The 14,430-nt window shown below is 47.6% G+C and overlaps 1 protein-coding gene across 2 annotated transcripts in view; it reads right to left on the bottom strand.

Moving 5' to 3' along the window:
* LOC130594436 (junctophilin-3-like) overlaps positions 1 to 6,670 on the bottom strand; it is a 41,166-nt gene extending 34,496 nt beyond the window's left edge. For both annotated transcript variants that reach the window (XM_057400321.1, XM_057400322.1), the window contains exon 1: positions 5,584 to 6,670. In XM_057400321.1, coding sequence (XP_057256304.1) covers positions 5,584 to 6,103 — 520 coding nt within the window. In that variant the 5' untranslated portion in view covers positions 6,104 to 6,670. The remainder of the gene's footprint in view (positions 1 to 5,583) is intronic.
* Between the last annotated feature and the right edge of the window lie 7,760 nt (positions 6,671 to 14,430).

Genomic DNA, 14,430 nt, shown 5'->3' with positions numbered 1-14,430 from the left:
AACAGGCAAAACCTGCCAAATCTCACATGACAGATGCTAAATCAGAGTATTGCTTCCTCTAAGACCATCACCAGACCCATCCTGCCCAGCTTCTGTATCTCCAAGTCATGCCTACATTAATACAGATCATTCATATACATCGATGTTACCTGATCAAAACATTCAAAATTTATCATCAGATTAATTTTAAAATCAAGGCATTTTTAAACCAAAGGCATTTTTAGCTCTCATCTGCTGGTTTCCAAGCTTGTAAGAATGACTTTTCTGAAATAGACTGGGTGGAAACCTTGCTTCAAAAATGAAGCTGAAAATCTTGCAAAATCACATGATTCCACAAGCAGGAGCTTCAAAGGAAAAGCTGTTCAGCTACAGGACCAGATGTCACCCAGCCATAAGGAGCCCCATGGGATATCAAATCACATGCAAATACCCTGAGATTTGTATTAAAAGCCATGAGAAACCTACCCTGGCATTCCCAGTGAAAGGATATTAAAACAGGGCTTCAAGACTTAGATTACCCTCTGTTATGGGTCAGGGAGAGGGGTGTAAGGTTAGGATCCTATGTCATCCCCTGGAGCACCATGTGCTGGGTAAAATCCTTGAGAAGATGGAGTGAGGATCTAAGCCTGTCTGACAGTTTCTGTCTTGCATACTTTTCCCTGGGGTCAAAATCCTTCTTCCTCTGTCTTGACCTGTACCTGAAACTAAGTAGTATGTTCCAGTGAGATAAGTAATTACCATGAGTTCATATCATTTATTTTTAATGATGATGGTCACAATCTTAATTTAGTATTTTGATTCATTTTTCTATGCTCAGTGTATCCTATAACTGCTGTCGCACTGCAACTTCTGTAGCAAATCTAGACAGCAAGATGCTTCATCAACAAAGTTCTTATCTTTTATTTTTAATTATCAGGTTCTTTTAGGGGGTTGTCTGGATTCTGCAAGAAGCAGGAAGATGGGGAATCAGGGCGTACTTGTATTTGCTTGTTTCCACCCACTATTTAAAGTGCAACAACAATTCCTTCCCGGCAGCAAAATAATATGAGAGCTGATACTTTTAAGGTAAGTCTGACATCCGCGCTATAAATAGACTGCATGGAAATTTGCCCTTGCTAGCTGGTTCCCTGCTGCTGTAGAGGAATCTGGAAAACCCCAGTATGGAGAGAGGCATGAGGCAGATGTCAGAGATGTCACTGCCCTTAGAGGCACTGGCTGGAGGTGGTTCATTCAAAACCTCTTCCTGGACCAGCAGGTTCCCTGCTGAATCCCCAGTGATCCCCCTTGAGCAGCCCTTTACACTGGCAAGGGGCCTTTTTTGCCAAATATATTATGTTTTTCACCTCCTCAGCCACATCAAAGCCATTTGGTTGGTAGCCTCTGGTGAACCCACTAAGAGAGTGGCTGGAGGTGTCACCAGTGCCACTGCAGAGGTGGGAAACTGGGGCAGGACAGGCTGCAAGACAGCTCACACCAGCAGCTCCCACTGCACCACTTTCCTCTCCCCCATCACTTGCAAAGCAGGAACATTTCCCAGCCCAGGCCAAGAAAACCCACTTGCCTGCTCACACGGTGCTAACAATGAAAACACTAATTATATCTCACTCACCTACCAAAGGGATGATTCATTTAGGTGAGTGGGCATGGAGGATATCACAAGATGAACACCACAATGCAACTGTCTGCCTGTTTTGGGGTAACCCTCCTGAGAAACAAGGCTGCATGGAGCACATGTGCACCTGGGATGCAGCAAGGGGGTGGCAGCAGGAGGGACCTGGCGTGGACATTTACAGGCCAGGGAATTGCTGTGAGCCATTCCCTGAGGGCTGGCTGGGCAAAGGGGACCCAGGCGAGTGTCTGGTGCCCTCCCCAAGCCCTTGTCCAGTCTCAGATCCCACATGCTCAGCTGGGGAGGGGTGGAGGGAGGAGAAAAAGTGTTGGCAGGGACAGAAAGGGCAAAAGCAGATCTGGGGCTTCCTTCATCCGCCCCACCTCATCCATCCTCACTATCATGGTTTCAGCAGCTAAACCCAAACCCAATGTACAGCCTTAAGATTCCCATGGCAAGCCTGAAGTTACAATTCTGTCACCAGGGTAAAATCCCTGAATATTTCCAAAGTGTCCAAGGAATGACAGAAAGGCAGAAACCAGCTGAGATGTCTCCTGATCTCCAGACCTCCTCGGGAAGGGGATCTCCAATGGGAGGTCTCTAACCCTCTGCTCTAGAGAGGTTCCACCAGCTCCAGCAAGGGCCACAGCAGCAGTTCCGTCTCACATCGGTGCTGATCCAGGTGGATGCAGCCCCTTTCACATGAAGCATGGGAGCAATCCTGATCCCACTCTGGAATTGGGTTGAATCAGGCCCAGCAAATGAGTGATGCAACCCCAGCATCCAACTGAAGCAACCCTCAGGAGCCTGGTTTATGTAATAACAGTGTGCTTCTGGATGGGAGCAGGAGCGATTTTTGGCAGAAAGATAAGGACATGTCTGCAGTATCGTGGTTTGGGGGTGTCCGAGTGAGTGTGTGTATGCAGGAGAAAGACAGGACGGTGCACGTATGTGCCACATGTGGGTCAGGTGAGTAGCAGTGCCAGGGAAGTTTGGCAAAGTGTGGGCTTCTAGGGGAACAGAGAGGCTGCATTTGCTTAGTTGGGCTCTGTGGGATAGGTTTGTGTTGATGGGCACATATCCACACAGCTCAGGGAGCACAGTTTTCATCCATCTGGTGCATGCACGGATCAGAGAGGGCTGGTTCCAGGCTGGGGGCAGACCATGTGTGTGTGGGTATGTGAGCGGAGAAGTGAAGCAGCGCCTCGGTGTGGGGAGGAGAGGCGTGTGTGCATGGCGATGAGTGTGTCCATGTGGGAGGTGTGAGAGCTGCAAACTGCATATGGGGGAAGTGCGTGTGCATGTGTGAGCACCTGGCGTGGGGGGGACAGTACCTGAGGCAGAGAGCAGGGCCAGGGCAGGAGGGTGGCAACGTGGCTCAGGCCACCAGCATACCATTACCCTACATCCAAGCCCAATGCATCAACACGTGTACATCAGTCATGCAGAATATCGATCCCCAAGATAGAGCTGGCAACTGTTGGTGGAGTGTTGGGATTTGTCCTTACCCAATATTGTGCAAGGAAATGGTAAAACTGGAGCCAAACCCATGAATTCTGGGGCATGTCACTTCCTGAGCCTTGCTGTGCATTTAGGGACCCATCCTCTAGCCCTGGTTGATGTGCTAAAAAAATATAATGCAAGGAATGAATATTTATCTGTGGGTGGCAAGTGACAGATGCTGGGGGGGGGGGGGGGGCTTCTAGGATACTTCAGTTTGATGAAGATAATAACTTGAATAAATTAATGAGAAACATCCTTCCCAACAGTTGCCTCCTCTGTGCCATAGCTACACAGCCACCCTTCCAGCAGAGCTCCTGCAAACATCAGCTTCATGCATCCAGATGCTCAAAGTTCATCAGCATTCAGTGTCCAAAAGGCTGGAGATGTCCAACTTTGGTGTTTTCCACCCAGAATCAATACAGACAACTGGGAAAGGCCATGGCCTCTGCATATTTTGGTGAACATGCAATTTTGCCTAGGTTCAATCACTCTGTGGTGACTGCACAACTGAAATGGGGGGAAGCTGGTGTGGAGGAGCCCAGTTGGGGTGCACATGGAGTGTGCATGATGGGCTTGGCCACAGGTACCATCACCCTGCATTTCCCCTTCTCCGTCCTCCTAGGATGGTTTCAGAGTCCCTTAGGGAGCATTTTGTTACAGACCCTATCCTTTTCTCCCACTGGTCTTCCTACCTCTTCCTAAAATGACAAACATGCAATATAGCTTCTCGGTCCCTAAGCACTGAGAAGCCAGACTGGCCTGACAAGATGGAAGAAAAAGCTCTTTGCTTCTGGTAGGTTCTCAGAAATGGTGAAACTGCTGGCAAGCCACCCCATTTTGGAGGTGCTCCCCAGAATTCCCAAATCGCTGCTGTGCTGCAGTTGACAGGGAGTGTGCCGGGGTGGGGGCACGTATGTGCCCAGGGACAGAGCCAGCCCTGCAACACCCAGCACTCAGAGACCTCTAGTTTGTCAAGACTTCTGTCTACCTTCCCGAAACCCTCCCCAGCAGGGTCTGGATGCCAGAAGGGGAGCAGGGAGATAGCCCTCACATTGGGAGCATGCAGAAACCCCCCACATCCCCTCCTGACTGCTTCAAATGTGGGAGATGGCAATTATTCTCTAACCGAGCAGCTTTATTCTCAACTGAAGGGCTGCTGGGATTTATCAATGGCTTGCAAACACACCCAGCAAATTCCAGCTCAGACCCCAGCATTATTCCAGACAGCTGAAACAAAAGGTTGCAGCTATGTTTGCCTTTAGGAGAAAGCCACCAGCACAAAATTATCATTAAAAATCAAGATATCATTCCACCTCTCCCTTCCAGAGCATAAAAGAGAAGCTGCAGGTAACATTTAATCTTGCCTCTCTGTATAATCACAAAGCAACCAACTGGATTTTCTAGAGAAAGGTCTTGCAGCACCTTTCAGGAAGGCTGTGATGGAACTCATCAATGCTGCAATTTCCTCAATGTAGCAGTCCTGGAAAATTATAATATCTTAAATAAAATGATAATAAAAAAGTGCCTGCTTTAGATAGACACATTTGCCAGGGAAACCAGGGGGCAGTGCTGCCGAATGCCCCTGGCCACTGGCAGGTAGGCTTGCCTCAGATTATGGTGGCAATAGAGATAGAAGTAGCCACAAAACATGAGAGAGGATGATACAGCCACTTACAGCAAAGCACTAGCTGCTTCTCCTATTTCCGCCTTGAAGCTTGTTTAGTCCAGCAATATTTTGGATTTTTTTTTGTCGCTCCAATTGGGTTTTCTTGTTTTTTATTTAATCTCAGTTTCCCCTCAATATCTCATTAAATTGCGTTGATGGCAGAGGATAGCTTTGATGATCCCTTTGAGCCCCTATGCTAAGCATTAAGCCATAAACTAGGAATGTAAGACTCTTGTCTGAATTAAAGTCTTTTTGCCTGGCATTATTAAGTGTGGGACTACCTTCGGATGGGCTGCAGGGTATGCAAAGACCCCAGCCCCTTGCTGGGAGCATTGGTAGCACTAAAGCTGCACCCATCTGCCCTGGACCACCACCCACTCCCACCCCCACCCCCCGTCTCCCCACCCTGGGTTGCTTTGATGCAAATCCTACAGGTTCCAGTGATGCAGTGAGAACTGCAAATCCCATGTGCAACTCGGGTAGTCTCCTGATGGCTTGGCCCACCCTGTCTGATCATCGCTGGGTGAGAGCTGGGCATCACCCCCACCACTGCAGCTGGCTCCCCTCCCCAAAAACCCTGGTCAAGGAGAGAGGGGGAACATATGGGGCTACCTGTGGCAAAAAGCTGGGCTGATGCCACACTGGTCTGGTTCTTTGTCTCCTGCGGGGTATGAGCATCCCTCCCTCCACACTAGCAGGCTGTAAACTCCAAGACTCTAGCCTAACCCCAGAATCCCTGTTTAAGAGGTTTGTACCCTGCAGCACACACCCGCCCCAGCCAGGAAGGCATCAATGCAGCACCTACCTCCATCCGAGTAGGTCTCTGTCCCATATCCATCCTGAAATCCATTGCTCCAGGTGCCTTCATACTTGGCCCCATTTCCAGTGCATTCTCGGACCCCATACCGTCCCTTAAATCCATGGGTCCACTCTCCTTTGTACACCCACTTCCCCTTGCTCTCCATGCCAATGCCATGGCGCTTGCCCTGTGCCCAGGTGCCCTGGTAAGTGTTGCCACTGGGCCAAGTGTAGACCCCCAGCACCTCAAAGCCGTGACTCCAGGACCCTGAATATTCACCTTGACCCTTTGGGCCAGTACAGATTCCGTGGCCATGAGCCTTTCCATCCTCCCAGCCTCCACAGTATGACCCTCCATCGTCAAAATTAAACCTTCCCCCACTGGACATGCATGTAATTCGGTTTGCAAATCCCCCAAAAGGTGAAAAAAAAAAAAAGGGGAAAAAATAATTAAAAAATGTAGAAAATAAAATGTGAATGATGAATTGGGAAAAAAAGAATTTTAAAATCAAATCAATCAAAATCATGCACCAGATCCAAGGGAACTGCTTAATCCAGTTTCTTGTGATTATTCATTCTCTGGGAGTATGTTCAGGATCAGTTCTCTCTTCCCCTGCTGTGGAAACAGTATCATTAAAAAAAAAAAAAAAAATCGCAGCAAGAACAGCAGCAGCTATTGGGTTTTGGTGCAAACGACTCCACCTAAAAACCATCCACGGCAGGGAACGGGGGTGGGGAAGGAAAAAAAATAGAAAAAAAAAGGAAAAGAGGAAACAAGAGGCCAAATGCCAAGAGGAGAAATAACCCCAGAAACAGCCGCGGCCCTGCTCCCAGTGGGGAGGCTCCTCACAGCCCCCGCTGCGCCCCGCTCCCAGGGCTGCCCGCCTGCCCGGCCTGGCTGCGACGCGTGGCCGGCAGCGGCGGCGGCAGCGGCGGCATGGCAGGGATGCGGGAAGCGGGAATGAGGGTGAAGGGGATGAGGGGTGGCGGCGGCTCAGCAGCAATGCGACGTCTCGGCTGCTCCCGTTCGGTTCCCCCCGCGCAGGGCCTCGCACCACGTACGCACCCTGCGCCCTAAAACCTCGCCATTGCCTCCGCTATCCCCCCCCCCCCCCCACCCGCCCGCCTTCTTGCCCGTCCGTCTGTCCGCCCCCAGAAAACCTCACCCCCGGGAGGACCCGCTCGCCTCGCCCAGAGGATTCCGCATCTCTGACGGGGGATGTTCGGAGTGAGGCTAGATGCCGCGGTGAGGGGCTGGGCGGCAAGCCTCCGCTCGCCCCTCGCTCCCCACAGCCTCCCCCCTCCTTCCCGTCTCCCTGCTGGGATAAATCCTGCTTATTAATGAGCAGGATCCTGGGCTTTCTGCTCTGCCTCAGCTCCCGGGTCCGCACTCGGTGGATTTAAAGAGACAGGAACTGCGTCGCCTTCGCCTCCCGCTCCGGCAGGGACGCAACCCCACGCAGCCCCTGACACCTCGCTGCGGCTCCGGGATGCTCCCATTTATCCCTGCCGCTTCTCCTTTGATGCGACGAGGGGTGGCCGTCCCCTGCCAGACCCGGGGTCCCCTCTTCCCGGTAGCGGGGTGGGGTGACAACGGGAAAGGGCCAAACGCCTCGTTCAGCGCTGGCAGTGCCAAGTCTCCGGGCAGACTTCGCTCCCTGCCGGGTCCAGCACACTGCGACTGCAACACGAATTACATATCCATGGAAAGGCCGTGCTGTTACTCCGGGTTTATGGCAGCAGTCCTGGCTGTATCCCCTCCTTGCTGGGCTGCTGCCACCTCAGTCCCCTCCCTTCAACACAGAGCAGTTCATTGTGGCCCTTCCAATCCATTGGGAAGGGGCAAAACAGCAGAAGCCCCTTGCCAGTCCTTTCCACAGATTTTATTTTTTTTTCCTGGGATTGCTGAAGATGTGAAATCCTCCCCAGGCAGTGGCAACAGCTTGCTTCATGCCACTGGAGCACATGGGATGCTGATCCAGGCTTTTCCCTCTGGAAGATACTCATGCTACTGGCCATACACCCCCTTGTTTCTAAGTGTGACAAATATATACAGAACGAGGGTGTTTGTGCAGGTCTGTTTGCATCCATATGTGTATTTGTCATAATACATGAGTGTAATACACAAGTATTAAACAAAAATCCAGGTTGATGCAAATGCAAACCCACCATCAGTGGAGAAAGAGTTGGTTTGTAAATTAATACAAGAGCTTGACCCTTACAAAATTTTGGATCAGATGATCCTTGAGGTCCCTTTCAACCTGGTGTTCTATGAAATGGATGGGTCCTGACACTATTTCCCCGAGGGTGTTCAGAGAGCTGGCTGAGGTCCTTGAGATGCTGCTCTCCATGATCCTTGGGAAGTCATGGAGATTGGGGGATGTCCCAGAAGACTGGAAGAAGGTGAATGTCACCCCCATCTACAAGAAGGGCTCAAAGGAGGATCCAGAAAATTATAGGCCCATCAGTCCCCAGGAGAGTTATAGAATGAACCCTCCTGGGTGCTATCACAAATCAAATCATAGAATCACAGGATCCCAGCTTGGAAGGGACCTCAAGGACCATCTGGTCCAACTTTCTTTGGCAAAAGCACAATCTAGACAAGACGTCCCAGTGCCCTGTCCAGCCGAATCTTTAAAGTGACCTACACTGGGGAATCCACAACTTCCTTGGGGGGATTATTCCAAAGGCTGGTTGTTCTCATTGTGAAAAGTTTTCCTCTTGTGCCCAACCAGAATCTCCCCAGGAGTAACTTGTGGGGAGATTGGAAGGGACCTCAAGAAGGGACCTTGATGTCCCTTCCGACCTGTTATTCTATGATTCTATGTGTAAAGGTGGAGCTCTGGGAAAAATTAAAATGATGCTCACAAGTGCCTATAAAGCAAAATCTGGGCAATGTATGAAAACACAGTTCTTCCAGGAAATCTCCACTAGGACTGCCAGGAGCACCGGCTCATATTTGCATCCTGCAATTGCCACTGGCATTACTGGAAAGCTAGCTTTGAGACAAGACTATTGACTTGTATAAACCCTGGTGAGGGAAACCCGTGGGATTTAGGCAAGTGCATCCCCATTGAAGGGATGGTTACACTCAGAACCTGCCTCCATTGCCCACCTATAGGAAGTTTCAGGCTGCATCTTCCCACTCAGGTTTTTCTTTCTGTATCAATGTATCTTCTTGTCCATCCACTGAAACACATTACCACCCTCATCTAGAAGAAAACCTTCCTCTGTCTCAGAGCTGGAGGGAAGAGATGCAACCGGAGTGGCTGGAAAATTTCCCACTGAAGCATTTATTTTTTTTTTTCAGTTGAAAATGCCTTTTCAAACAACACTGAGTCCTTTGTGAATGCAAGAACTGTTCTCATTATACATTGAGGGGTTTTGTTGGTTTGGTGTTGTTTTTTTTTTTTCTAAAAATATCACACTTCAGGTACTGCATTTTTTGGCAACTGCAAACTCCCATTTTTTCAAGGAGAGAGACTTTGGGTGGAAACATCCACACTTTCCAAGAAAATCACTACAACTGAAGTTACTTAAATGCATATTAAAATTTTGGCAGAGAAAGGAAAGGAAAGAAAACAAATTCCAGCCCCTTTCTGGTGTTTTCTCAGTAGTTTTACATGCTTATAGTAGTTTTACGTGTTAATTGGCACATTAATTAATGGCCAGCTATACGTTCTGTGGAGATCAATGGGTATAGAGACCAGAAGCTAATGCCTGTGCATACGCCAAGGTACAATACACCTCCGATCAAGTGGGATGCTGCTCCTAATAAAATAGGTGTTTAAAAGAACAGCATATTTAGTGGTACCTGGTGAAAACCAAATCACTAATAACAATCTGCTGAGGAAGAAGAATGAGATTTACTTGTGACAAGCTCTAGTGCAGGGCTGTCAGGATGGTGCATGGTTTTAAAACGAGTATGATTTAGGGAACAGCACCTTTGTGGGCAGTTTCTATACTAAAAATGCAGCCATGTGTTACATCTTTGGTTCATGACCTGATTTAGTTTCTGTGCTGCGCCCATTGCCTTTCTTACTGCACTGAGGCTGGAGTGGAGGGTTTGGTTAGAAAGGGCCATCTTGGTTATTAAAGGATTTAAGATGGGCTTCAGAAGGCCCCCAAAATTGTCAAAAGCCATGTTGGCAGCCAAATAAAGAAAATTGCAGGAATACAAGATGAAGGGACTGGATGCATGATTACAGATGCCTGGGTGATCATGGTGTGGTAGCCAACCATGACGCAGCCATGCTGCTGTCCCTGAGCCTATCCCCAAATAAATCTGGTTTTCCCAGACTTCATCCAAAGGTCAGAATTTAGTTTAAAATAAAACCTCACACCCCAATCACCTGCAGTCCTTACTGCCCTGGGGAGTCATTTCCAGGCCAGTTCATATTTCCTTGGTGCTGCTGATGTGTGGGAGGCTGATGGAGAGGAAATTCCAGATTAGATCTCACACCAGCCCTGAATATCTGCAGGGTTTTCCCTCTGGAAGATGCGTTTGCCACCACTGAGTGTCAGGTTGACCTCCGCAGATGCTGCCATTCCAGAGCTGGATCTTGACTGTCTTTAAACCGCAGCAGGATTTCTCCAGTACATTTAACTAATTCTGGAGACATTGCCTTGAAGGGTACAAACAGAATTAGATAAGGCTGTTAAGTTGGGTTTTTTTAATAACCTGGTGCACATGTGGATGGAGTGAGGTGACATTTGGGATAAAAGAATAATGATGAAAAAATACAATAAAAAGCAAATCAGCTTATAATAAGTAACTGAGCATGGATGGGGGAAGACAAGATAGCATTGAGCAGTGGGAGCAATGCAAAATATAGAGAATAAAATTAGCACCAGCCTATTCCTGGTGTGCCTTGCAGTCAAAAACACTGGTGGAAAGGCACAGATCTCTGGTTGATCCCATCCCTTGAGTGCAGAAACCTTCCTGGCCCTATAAAGAGCAGAGCACAGCCCAACGGAGCAGCTCTGAGAGGGATGGGGATACAGGCAACGGGTTTGGATGTACGACATGGTTCAGAAAGACAAGTGCAACACATCAGGGAGACCCAGTCTTTGCAGAAAACCTGCTGGGAGTTTTGGCTATGCTTGAAAAAGAAAAAGAACCTGCCACAGAGCAAAGGGAGAGAGGATTAGCTGGAGGAATGCATGCTGCTACTGCATCCTCAGCGTGAGAGCAGCAGGATGTATCTATCTCTAAAAGTCCAGCTGCTCAGAAAAACATCTCCAGCATCCCAGGAAGGTGGACAGCTTCTTCTGGGAATGTGATCCTGTGAAGAACAGAGGATGGGGAGAGGGGGAGGAGGGACAATGCACTGGCCTCCCTGAGCCCAGGCGCGAGGTGTGATTTGAAGGCTTCTCAGCTCAGTGGGCCACCATCCACAGGGGAGGATGGTTTTTGGCACTAGCAGCAGGGCTTCGCACGACCTCACAAATTGCAGGCAGCTCCTAGGGATGCCCAAATGATGCTGAAGGGGAAGCAAATCAAAGTGAGCTTAGAAAAATCAACCCTGTTTCATAGGGAAAGAAAGGGAAAAGGCAGCTGAATGTGGAATTAAATACCAGGATGTTTAAGTGGTATAGGGAGGTTTATGTTTTCCCAGGCCATCTGTGGTGGAGCTGTAGAACTCAGCTGACCTCCATCTCAATGGGAAAAGCTCCTGGAGGGTATTCCAGCCAGCCAAGCCAGGGGTATGTTATCCTGGTAACATAATGGAGGAGGAATAAGGGCACTGGTCCATGCTTGCTCCAAACAAAAATACAGCTGGGAAATCACAAGACAGAAAGAAGTGAAACTGCAGCGGCAGAAGCCGCCAACACAAGGTGGAATTGCTGAATTCACACCACAGCCCTGCTCCTAAGGCTGCAGGCTGGTGGGGGGATTTCTCTGACCAGAGTATTGCAGCCCTGTGTTACAACCACCTTTTCTGTTTGATTCCCACTCCTGTTTGGAGATCTTGGTCTACCAGTCCTGATCCACATCCCACTGGGATGGTTTGGGGAGCTGATATCTCCTTCTCCCAAGCACCGGCAGTCCTGGGCTGGTTCCAAGTCATAAGCAACATGGAAATAAATGATCCAGAGTTCTTCTGGATCAATATTCCTGGAAATAAAGCACAAGGCAAGAAGGGTCTGCAGCAGACTGCCATGCCACAGCAGGGACTTGACACAATCTGATTTTTAAGCAGCCACATCCATAATATCTAATCAAAATCTTGTGATCACTGGGGAATTCAGACAGAGCGATGGATGCTGGAGGTTCTGAGCTTCCAGTATTAAAACATCCTTAGAATTTGAGGGGTAGAAAAAAGAGATAATTTCCTAATTGCAAAAAATATTGCCTCCCACATGAAGGAATTCCACATTCAACCTCACCCTGGCGGGTGAAGATGAATTTCTCACCATACTAGGCACAAGCAATCATGGCTTGATTACATTTGCTATGTTCAAACAAAGTAAAGATCAAAGCAGTAATATATTTATACACTTGCCACTTTAAAAGGTCCTGTTTCGCAAAGCAGAAAATAATTACAAGTCAGATTGATTTGGAGAAAGTCTTTAAGTGCTAAATGTATTGGAAAGGGAGAAGCCTTTAAGAATATTTTATCCAAAAAGCAGCAATGGAGATAGAAATCTTTGTTAAAAAAAAAAACAGCAGGTCTTGGCAAGGAAGTGAAAGAGACTCTAAGACTAACATGTAAAATACAAACAGCCACCAAGACTAAAACATAAAATATAAACACACAAAAAGAACAAAAGGGAAACTGGTAGTAATTAATAGACCTCAGAAGACAGGGAAATTAAAGACAGAAGGATATTTTCCAGGATTTTCAATAAAAGGAGCTTTGTATTAGCAGCAGGTCAATATTCCACAGAAATCGAAGGTTTATCAATAGCATCTAAAAAGCAGAAATCTGGTGGAAAAAAAGACAACATGCTAATGAAATACTTTCCAAGGAGATACATAGAACAGCAAGCTGATGGAGCTCAATATTTTTAAACCAGCAGAGCTGAGTAACTTGCAAGAGTTGTAGAGGAGTTGGCCAAGGAGCTGTCTGGATTGTTAATGGTGGTTTTCAGTCGGTCTCGGAACAATCATCGAAAGTACTAGAAGACTGGGAAAAAACCAACGCCATGCCCACGCTTTAATGGGGGAACAGGATGCCACCAATTTTAAGCCTCTAAACCCGGGAGGGATCTTGGACAATTAATGGAACCACTAACACTGAACTTGAGAGACGGAGAATTAAGAGGCTGAAGTAATGAATGGCAAACAGGAGTTTGAGGGAAATAATAGGCTCACTGCCTTTCACCGATGAGGTGACAAGGGTGTTAGGTAGAGATAATCATACTCATGCATACTCAGCTTTCTGCACAGCCCTTGGCTTGGTCCTATGCAACAGGTTGATCGGGAAACGGTACACAATCAACAGGGCTTGCATGAAACAGATGAAAACTGCATAATGGAAAGGGCTCAAAGCACAGCTATAAACAGTGAGTGTGTGTTGAGCAAGCACGTGTCCAGGGGCAGCATAGGTATCAGCTCTGGGCTGCAGCATGACTGGATAAGGTAAGGACTGAGGTGGTTTGAATATCCTGCCTATGTCACCAGTGTATGCAGAGGAGCTAAATGCTGGGGATCAGAGCAACCTGGCAGGAAGAAAGAGGAGGGGTTTATTCACTATATCCAGCTCAGAGCCCTGCACAGTGGGACTTTCCAGAAAACATCTCTCTGCCTGGCAACAGGGTAGGACTCAGTGGGGGTCCTGCAGCAGCCAGATGAATGGGAAGCCCTCTGGGATGTGATCAGACTTGATATGGGTGTTTTTTAATAAACAGGGGACCTCCCACCCTGGCTTGTAACTTTTTTGACAATTGCTCACCTTGTGTGTCTCTCCTGGGCTTGGATGGGTGCTGTGAGCATCCCTCACTGCCACCACCAAGCACAACTGCTAGAATATTCCCGACATCTAACAGTAGGTTTGGAAACCGGAATGATTTTCATTTTTGCTTCCCACTCATTTCCTCCCCCAGTTAATTGAATTCCAGAAGTAGCAATCACCTGATGTTGTCCCCAAGTTTTCTCTTATCTACTTTGTCTCTAGATGAATTACCCCCAAACCCAATAAAAGAACAGAATGATATTGCAGCAAGCAGGACTACTGTTAATCTTCTGGTAGATTATAGTTTATGAAAGAAATTGAAATGGTTGGAAATTACATTACTTGAAAGAGGTCAGCCTTTGAGTTGTAAGTAGTATTTTTCTTTTTTAATATGTGGCTGCTTCAGTGCTAATCATCTTTCACGGGTTGACAAAAGTCAGGACCCGGGTTAACTAGAATAAGAAACTCCTGTGTGTCCTTGGGTTTAATACCTTAGCAAAGAACTAAGAAAAAATGATGAAATGTTTTGCATTCTACAATAACCTTCATTGTCTCAGAGGGGAAATGGATTTGTAGAGAGAGGAAGGACAGGGATGGCTAATGTGCATGTTACAGGCATGAGTACAATAAATTACCTTGATTGATTGTCTTCTTTGTGCCAGGTATGGGCTAAGTGCATTTGCTGGTCACTGAGTGTATCACATTAACCTGCTGCATACAGTATGTGTCTGTTTATCCTGCCAATGACTGCAAATCTAATCAGCTTTATCTGGGTAAAAATAGAGCCAGTTTCTGTGTGGAAATCAAGAGGCACAAAAACAGCAGCAAAGAAGCTGATCCTGATCAACTGAGTTCATGGGATGGAAGATTTACAATGCTGGGAGCATGGAATGTGTTAGGATGTTTTCTTCCTTGTGGCAAGATGGATCTTTCCCCCCAGGCCTATATTTTCCCCA

Source organism: Pezoporus wallicus, unplaced genomic scaffold (assembly GCF_028554395.1).
Source record: "Pezoporus wallicus isolate ANWC-B61680 ecotype Strahan unplaced genomic scaffold, APGP_CSIRO_Pwel_v1 contig_3048, whole genome shotgun sequence".
Classification (NCBI taxonomy): domain Eukaryota; kingdom Metazoa; phylum Chordata; class Aves; order Psittaciformes; family Psittacidae; genus Pezoporus; species Pezoporus wallicus.
This window is presented reverse-complemented; position numbering and strand designations above follow the sequence as displayed.